Genomic DNA, 9463 nt, shown 5'->3' with positions numbered 1-9463 from the left:
CCACCATGCCCAGCTAATTTTTTGTATTTTTAGTAGAGACGGGGTTTCACCATGTTGACCAGGATGGTCTCGATCTCTTGACCTCGTGATCCACCCGCCTCGGCCTCCCAAAGTGCTGGGATTACAGGCTTGAGCCACCGCGCCCGGCGCAACATTTCTTAACCATATAAATCAAAGATAGGAATCACTGCTAAAGAACTGTTTTATTAGGCAATTTTTCAAAAAGCAATGTTAATTTCTGACAAGCAATTTGGATTAATTCTAGCTAACCCTAGAAACTATGTTGATCTTTTGCAAATATATAGTAGATATGTCACCTGAGGAATGAGCATGGTAGCCTACTCAGGCTTATGTTGAATAATGACATTGCCTTTTTTTCTTTTTTCTCCTGGAAACAGGGTCTAACTCTAGGGTTGCCCAGGTAGAGTGCAGTGGCGCCACCTCAGCTCACTATAGCCTTCACTTCCCCGGCTGAAGTGATTTTCCCACCTCAACCTCCTCACTAGTTGGGACTACAGGCGCTGGCCACCTCAGTTGGCTATTTTGTATTTTTAGTAAAGTCGGGGATTCACCAGACTTTCAAGAATTTCAAAGAAGTTGGCCAGGCTGGTCTCCAACTTCTGAGCTCAAGGGATCCATCCGCTTGGACCTCCCAAAGTGCTTGAATTACAGGCGAGCCAGCACGCCCAGCAGACTGCCTTTTTGAAACGGCCTTTGCAAAAATTATAACTGATAAAATTATTGCAGTTAAAGAGATCTGACCTAACTGGCTGCATCTTGCTTCTAACCGCCAAGCCATCCTTGTTCATTCCTGGGCTTAGGAGGAATTAACTTGGGGAGAAACTTCGTTTATAGTTTGTCTTTGAAACAAAGACATGACAGCCCTTTATCAAAACAAAACCCCTTCTTGCCTAGGGACTCGATTGCCTTTGCAGGACTAACAAATTAGCCACAAGACTACAAATTTAGGAGTCACACAGTTGGAGGCTACAAGATTCTAAAACTCCGCAAGTGCTCCTAGGGATAACATCACTATTATAAACTTTAGACCAGTGCTTGAGATATTTTGCAGACCCTGCACTTGATGGGATCAGCTAGCACCACCCGGACTGATGAACTGGCTCATCTGGTCTTTCGGCCCCCGCCCAAGAACTGACTCAACCCAGGAAGACAGCTTTGACTCTCTATGATTTTACCTCTGATCCAACCAATCAGCACCCTGCAGTTTGTGACCCCCGCAACACTAAATTTTCCTTTAAAATCCCTATCCTGGAGTTTCAAGGAGACTGATTCTAGCAATAATAAAACTCCAGTCTCCCCTACAGCTGGCTCTGTGTGAATTAAACTCTTTCTCAGACAGGCGCGGTGGCTCATGCCTGTAATCCCAGCACTTTGGGCAGCTGAGGTGGGTGGATCGCCTGAGGTCAGGAGTTCAAGACCAACCAGCCTGGCCAACACTGACAAACCCTGTCTCTACTGAAAATACAAAAAAATTAGCCACACATGGTGGTGCACGCCTGTAATCCCAGTTACTAAGGAGGCTGAGGCAGGAGAATCACTTGAACCTGGGAGGCGGAAGTTGCAGTGAGCTGAGATTGTGCCATTGCACTCCAGCCTGGGTGACAGAGCAAGACTCTGTCTCAAAAAAAAAAAAAAAAAAAAAGAAATTCTTCATTGCAACTCCCCTGTATCAATATTCGGTACAGATTTCTCTCTTCTCTCCAGCTCATCCTTTTTTTTTTCTTTAATCGAAGTGAGTGACAGTAAAACTTTTTTTTTTTTTAACATTTTAGTTATTTCCTAGAATTCCAGTCTCTCCAGGATGTGTTACTACATCACTATAAAGAATTTACCGTTTACATCCCATAGTATGTTTATTTATTTTTGAGATGGTTTGTTGCTCTGTTGCCCAGGCTGGAGTCCAGTGGTATGACTCGGCTCACTGCAGCCTCTGAATCCACACGGAGTCTTGCTCTGTCACCCAGGGTGGAGGGCAGTGGCATGATCTCAGCTCACTGCAACTTCCAAATCCCAGCATCCCTGGTTTCAAGCAATTCTCCTGCCTCAGACTCCCGAGTAGTCAGGATTACAGGCCTGTGCACCACCATGCCTGACTAATTTCTGTTTGTTTTTGAGACGAGTCTCTCTGTCACCAGGCTGGAGTGCAGTGGCGTGATCTCCGCTCACTACGACCTCTGACTCCCTGGTTCAAACAAGTGCTGGGATTTCTGGTATGAGCCACTGCGCCCCGCACTCCTGACCTCTTGTTCAGCACGCCTCAAGCTCCAGAAGTGCTGGGACTACAGGTGTGAGCCACCGTGCCTGGCCTTTTTTTAAAACAAAAACAAAAACAAAAAAATAACAGTCTTGCTCTGTCATCCAGGCTCTCTGCACTGGTGCGATCTCAGCTCACTACAACTTCTGCCTCCCCAGTTCAAGCAATTCTCCTGCCTCAGCCTCCCAAGTAGCTGGGACTACAAGTGTGTGTCACCATACCTGGCTCATCTTTGTGTTTTTAGTAGAGACGGGGTTTCACCATGTTGGCCAGGCTGGTCTCGAATTCCTGACCTCAAGTGATCCGCCCATCTTGGCCTCCCAAAGTGCTGAGATTACAGGCATGAGCCACCGACAACCTCCCCCCAATTTTTTTTTTTTTTTTTTTGAGACCGAGTTTCGCTCTTGTTACCCAGGCTGGAGTGCAATGGCGCGATCTCGGCTCACCACAACCTCCGCCTCCTGGGTTCAGGCAATTCTCCTGACTCAGCCTCCTGAGTAGCTGGGATTACAGGCACGCGCCACCATGCCCAGCTGATTTTTTGTATTTTAAGTAGAGACGGGGTTTCACCATGTTGACCAGGATGGTCTCGATCTCTTGACCTCGTGATCCACCTACCTTGGCCTCCCAAAGTGCTGGGATTACAGGCGTGAGCCACCGCGCCCGGCCTCCAATGTTTTAAAAAAGTGTATCTGGAGATACTGCCACAATTATGAATGCAAGCTGTGATATTTAGTAATATGGTCAATAAATTCTTTTGTAATTTCAAAGCATTATTACAAAGCTAATATAAAAAGCTGTTGAATTTTTTTTAAAGCTGTTGAATTTCTAAATGCATTTCCAATTGATCTTAAATTATCAGTTGCCAATAGTTTTCAAAGTGACAAATATTAAAATTTCCAAAGTTACTTCGGAATAAGTAAGCAAATATTTCTCTTGGTTGTAGATCTTCTGCAAAAGTAATGCCATATTAAAGAAGGCCAAAGTTATAAAACTAAATTTGTGAAACTGCCCTTTATTCTTTCCTTTTGTCTTTTTAGGATGGGTTGAATTAAGTACTTAATCTGGGTTTCACAAGGGCGATTTTATCTTTGAAATGGATTTTCCTCCCATCAGTTAGTCTTAATTTCTTTATAAAAATCAAAAATCTGGGCCGGCTACGTGCGGTGGCTCACGCCTGTAATTCCCAGCACTTTGGGAGGCTGAGGCCAGAGGATCATGCGGTCAAGAGATCGAGACCATCCTGTCCACCATGGGTGAAACCTCGTCTCTAAAAAAACAAAAAACAAAAAACTATTATGTAATACAGGTTTTTAAAAAGTAAATTTCTCAAGCAGTTCATTTCCCCATGTTCGGCCCAAAAGTGAAAACTGAGTATCTATATACATTTGCTTCAAATTAAAAATTGATGACTGGAAAGCATACTTTTAAATGTAAAGTCCTTGTGGGAAAAGAGTTACGAATCACAAGAACACAACTGCGACTTGCTACCTCTGGGTTTCCGTTCGCAGAAGCGCCCAGCGCCCGGGCGAGGGCAGCCGCAGTCCCGCTAGGGAGCCCAGAGCGCTGCCCTGGCGGTGACGCGCCGCTGCGGCTTTGCCCGCCCTCCCCCAAGATGGCTGCGGTTGGCGCCGGGGAAGCTGGGCGCGCGCCCCTCGGAACCAGGGCGGAGGTGGCCGGGGGGCGGGGCCGGCGGGAGCCCGGCGCTGATTGGCCAGCGTAGCCGCCCTGCGCCGCGGCCTGGGCTAGGATGTGAGAAGCGGCGGGCTCCCGTGTCCGGGCTCCGGGTGCCGGCGGCTGTGAGCGGCGGCGACGGCGGCGGCGTAGGCGGCGGGCGAGGACAGCGGGCGCCGTCGGCGGCCGACCGTGTCGGTCGCGGGATGAGGAAGCGGACCGAGCCCGTCGCCTTGGAGCATGAGCGCTGCGCCGCCGCGGGCTCGTCCTCCTCCGGCTCGGCCGCCGCGGCGCTGGACGCCGACTGCCGTCTGAAGCAGAACCTGCGCCTGACCGGCACGGGGCCGGCCGAGCCGCGCTGCGCAGCCGACGCTGGAATGAAGCGGGCGCTGGGCAGGTGAGGCTTCGCTCGGGGCGGGCGGGCCCCTCACCGGCGCAGGCGTGTCCCGCGGGGGGCCTCCTCGCATCTCCCAGCCCTTCCCAGGGTGGCCGCCAGCCCGTCCGCGGTCCCCGTTCTGCCCCGCATCTGGTCCGCGGCGGCCCCACCCCCGCTCCCTTCCCCAGGCCCTGCAGCGGGAACGCCCTGCCCCGACCCCCCATTTCCTCCTGCCGCCCTCGCGCCCGGCACTCCCAGCCCAGCCTTGCACCGCGACCCTTTTCTGGGGTACCCAAGGGAATCCTTCCGCTGGGGGTTTGGCGCCGCCCCAAGTCTTGACCCGGGGTGGGAGAACAGGGTAGGGGGTGGGGAGTCCTTGGGAGGTCCCTGGATACCGGGCACCGCAGTGGCGGGAGGCGGAGGGGCGGGCGCCAGACCTGAGAGCGCTGGGGTCTCTCGGACAGCCTCGTCCTCTGCATCCGGCCCCAAACCGAGCGACCAGACGCTCGCCCCTCCGGCTGGTCTGCGTGCTCGGAGCCTTACTGGCGGCGCTGGGCGCTCGCTCGGCGGCTCTCCCCTTTAACTGGGGTCGGGGGCGTGCGCCCCTGAGAACTGGGGGACTTCTGGGAAAGGGCTGCTAGGGGAAGGAAGGACATGGAGCATTGCAGCCGTCGGAGGGGAACCTGTCGTTCGCTCTGCTGGTGGTTCCTGGCGTTTGAAATCTGCAGAAGTTCGCTTCCTTGGGGATCACCTTGCAGTCTGAGTCGTTTGGTTATTGGTGTTCTTTTGGGTAGGAGATGAATGTGTTTGTATAAAGCCACTTTGAAAACTGAGATCGGAAAATGTTTCGTAGAGACAGATTTCTCCTCCCATCTGCTGGTTTCCTAATTATCTGGCTCTTTGTAGAACGTAGCAGGCTGATTTTGAAGCTTTGGTATTTTGTGGTGGTTTGAAGAAGTTACTATACGATGATGTCGGGCGTTGTAACCGAGTCATTTCTTTTTTGACCATCTGGAATGCCCTTAGTTGACGCTGGCCACTTCAGTGTAAAATGTTTATGCAAATCGCCCCTAAGGAAAATCAGAATTTCAACTTTCATTGCTTAAAAGGTTATGAAATTAAACGATAGACGCCTCTAAGTTTATGGTTCGACAAAAAGGCAGAGACTGATGGTTTTGTGTCTTTGTGTGTAAAATTATGTAGCAGCTGATCAATATCTTTTGTGAAACTAATTTGTTTTCTTTGCTATGGAAATATTTATCTGCATTAAAAACTCATGATTTAGCTTTAATACACTTTTATTAGCAGACATGGCATAACACTTAAATTGGAAAATTATTCCTTTGAAAAAAATCAAATTGTTTTACACAACGTTTGGGGAAGCTGTGCCGATCTGGTACCTTACTTGAAGAATGTACTGTATTAAAATAACCCGATTAACTTTTATTTTCATGTCAGGACAAAGAGAGACATTCCAGTGGTGTACGTATCCTTTGGATAAACAAAAAGCTGTTGGGGGAAAAATGCAAAACCAAGGGAAGGAAGACCAAATTTGCCAGCTGCTGGTTGTCTTCCTTTCCAGTTGCTTCTCTCAGACATCCTTGTGCTTCCTCCTGTCCCTCACTCAGGCTCTGCGGCCACCATCACATCACTGAGGCCTTCCCAGACCAGCCAGCCAACCCCTGTCAACCTTATTATCACTTACTCAAGATTGTGATTTTTGCTCCTGTTCCTCCCCCACAACCAGAATGGAAGCACCATGAGAATAGAAGCATAGTTTTCTCCACTTTTGTCTCCAGTACCTGGCACGTAATAGGTGGCAGAAAATACTTGTTGAATGAACAGATATCCATAAAATAAATTCCTAGAAGTGGAATTGCTGGGCCCAGGGGTATGCGCTTATAACTTTGAAAGGAAAAAAAAGGAAGGAAGCCAGATTACCCTCCAAAGAAGTCGAACTGATTTGCACTCCTACCATCAGTGTAAGTTGCCCATCTGCACTCACCAATGCTGAATGTTACCACGTTTTGACCTTTGACTGATGAAATGAAATCCAACTCGTAGCTTTGATTCGCATTGTTGGGTGGCATTTTTCTGTGTTTTTATAAGCCTATTGTGTACCTTTGCAATCATTTGTGTCTTTTATGACCTCACCAGGCTCAGCTAAAAGTCTAGGGCTCTATTCATTGGGTCACAGAGCCGGCTCATTTGTATCTTTTATGATCCTCCTTTGGATCCTTCTGCACGTTTTTGTGTTTTTTGGAGACAGAGTTTCGCTCTGGTTGCTCTTGTGTTTTTTTGGAGACAAAGTTTCGCGTAGTGCAATGGCAGGATCTCCACTCAAGTCGCGTTCAAGTCATTCTCCTGCCTTCAGCCTCCCGACTAGCTGGGATTACAGGCATGTGCCACCACACCCGGCTAACTTTGTATTTTTAGTAGAGACGGGATTTCTCCATGTTGATCAGGCTGGTGTCAAACTCCCAACCTCAGGTGATCACCCACCTCGGCCTCTCAAAGTGCTGGGATTACAGGCATGAGCCACCGCACCCAGCTTCCACATTTTTAAAGCTATCGTGGACACACATGAAAATAGAGAAGAGAATCTAATAAGGCTTCATGTATCCATTACCAGGATTTCAGTGTTTAGCCAATTTTGAATCATCCATCCCTTTTCTTCTTCTCTTAATTTTGTATGATGAGGGATTGGATTTTTTTTTTTTTTTTTTTTTTTGAGACGGAGTTTCGCTCTTGTTCCCCAGGCTGGAGTGCAATGGTGCGATCTCGGCTCACCGCAACCTCCGCCTCCTGGGTTCAGGCAATTCTCCTGCCTCAGCCTCCTGAGTAGCTGGGATTATAGGCACGCACCACCATGCCCAGCTAATTTTTTGTAGTTTTAGTAGAGACGGGGTTTCACCATGTTGACCAGGATGGTCTCGATCTCTTGAGCTTGTGATCCACCCGCCTCGGCCTCCAAAAGTGCTGGGATTACAGGCTTGAGCCACCGCGCCCGGCCTGGATTTTTTTTTTAAGACGGGGTTTCACCATGTTGGTCAGGCTGGTCTTGAACTCCCGACCTCAGGTGATCTGCCTGCCTTTGCCACCAAAGTGCTTGGATTACAGGTGTGAGCCACCATGTCCAGCTGGATTTTTTTTTTTTAAGTCGGAGTCTTGCTCTGTCACCCAGGCTGGAGTGCAGTGGTGTGATCTTGGCTTACTGCAACCTCCGCCTCCTGGGTTCAAGTAGTTCTCTGCCTCAGCCTCCTGAGTAGCTTGGATTACAGGAACCCACCACCATGCCTGGCCAACTTTTGCATTTTTAGTAGAGACCGGGTTTCACTATCTTGGCTAGGCTGGTCTTGAACTCCTGACCTCATGATCCATCCACCTTGGCCTCCCAAAGTGCTGGGATTATAGCCGTGAGCCACCTTGCCCAGCCTGGAGTATTTTTATTTTATTTTATTTTGAGATGAAGTTTAGCTCTTGTTGCCCAGGCTGGAGTGTAGTGGCATGATCTTGGCTCACCAGAACCTCCGCCTCCTAGGTTCAAGTGATTCTCTTGCCCCAGCCTGTCAGGTAGGTGGGATACAGGCATGTGCCACAATGCCTGGCTAATTTTGTATTTTTAGTAGAGACAGTGTTTTATCATGTTGGTCAGGCTGGTCTGAAACTCCCAACCTCAGGTGATCGCCTACCTCAGCCTCCCAAAGTGCTGGGATTATAGGTATGAGCCACAGCACCTGGCCTATTTATTAATATTGTATTTAGAAATTTTACATCATTATTTGTGAGAATAGGCTATAATTTTCTGTCTTATGCTACCTTTATCAAGTTCTTTCAGTGTTTTCTATAGCTTTATACAAAGTTTCTTATATAACATTTTTTTTTTTTTGAGACGGAGTTTCACTCATGTTACCCAGGCTAGAGTGCAATGGCGCGATCTCAGCTCACCGCAACCTCCGCCTCCTGGGTTCAGGCAATTCTCCTGCCTCAGCCTCCTGAGTAGCTGGGATTACAGGCACGCGCCACCATGCGTGCTAATTTTTTGTACTTTTAGTAGAGACGGGGTTTCACCATGTTGACCAGGATGGTCTCGATCTCTTGACCTCGTGATCCACCCGCCTCGGCCTCCCAAAGTGCTGGGATTACAGGCTTGAGCCACCGTGCCCGGCCTATAACATTTTATTTTAAACTTTTAGCCAGCTTAGGCCAGGCGCGGTGGCTCACACCTGTAATCCCAGCACTTTGGGATGCCAAGGCGGGCGGATCACGAGGTCAGGAATTCAAGACCAGCCTGGCCAAGATGGTGAAACTCCATGTCTACTAAAAATACAAAACTTAGCTGGGCATGGTGGCGTATGCCTGTAATCCCAGCTACTGCTGGAGAGGCTGAGGCAGGAGAATTGCTTGAACCAGGATTCAGGAGGCGGAGGTTTCAGTGAGCTGAGATCATGCCACTGCACTCCAGCCTGGGCGACAAAGCAAGACTCCATCTCAAAAAAAAAAAAAAAAAAAAAAACCTTTTAGCCAGCTTGAATAATTTTAAAATTATTTGTTTAAAATTTGGTGGAATTCTCTTGGAAAACTGTCTCAGCCTGGTGCCTATTTATTTATTTAAATTTTTGGTAGAGACAGGGTCTTGCCACGTTGCCCAGGCTGGTCTTAAACTTCTGCTCTCAAGCAGTCCTTCTGCCTCTGTCTCCCAAAGTATTGGGATTATAGGCATGAGCCACCACCCTAGTCAGTGCTGTTTCAGAATGTAGCACTTGAATAACTATTACAGTATCTTCTAAGTCATAGGCCTGTTTAGATTTTCTATGTCCTTCTGGGTTCAGTTTTGGTGGTTTATATATTCATAGAAAATTATCAATTTAGCCGGGTGCGGTGGCTCAAGCCTGTAATCCCAGCACTTTGGGAGGCCGAGGCGGGTGGATCACGAGGTCAAGAGATCGAGACCATCCTGGTCAACATGGTGAAACCCCGTCTCTACTAAAACTACAAAAAATTAGCTGGGCATGGTGGTGCGTGCCTGTAATCCCAGCTACTCAGGAGGCTGAGGCAGGAGAATTGCCTGAACCCAGGAGGCGGAGGTTGCGGTGAGCCGAGATCGCGCCATTGCACTCCAGCCTGGGTAACATGAG

General features: G+C 48.8%; 1 protein-coding gene across 3 annotated transcripts in view; it reads left to right on the top strand.

The window, feature by feature from the left end:
• The first annotated feature begins 3972 nt into the window (after window positions 1-3972).
• ABHD12 (abhydrolase domain containing 12, lysophospholipase) overlaps window positions 3973-9463 on the top strand; it is an 88627-nt gene continuing 83136 nt past the window's right edge. For all 3 annotated transcript variants that reach the window (XM_032248187.1, XM_032248183.1, XM_032248184.1), the window contains exon 1: window positions 3973-4346. In XM_032248187.1, coding sequence (XP_032104078.1) covers window positions 4156-4346 — 191 coding nt within the window. In that variant the 5' untranslated portion in view covers window positions 3973-4155. The remainder of the gene's footprint in view (window positions 4347-9463) is intronic.

This window comes from Sapajus apella, unplaced genomic scaffold (assembly GCF_009761245.1).
Source record: "Sapajus apella isolate SASKATOON/1434 unplaced genomic scaffold, GSC_monkey_1.0 scaffold65, whole genome shotgun sequence".
Taxonomy (NCBI): Eukaryota; Metazoa; Chordata; class Mammalia; order Primates; family Cebidae; genus Sapajus; species Sapajus apella.
The sequence above is the reverse complement of the archived record's forward strand: the minus strand, read 5'-3'. Positions and strand labels throughout refer to the sequence as shown.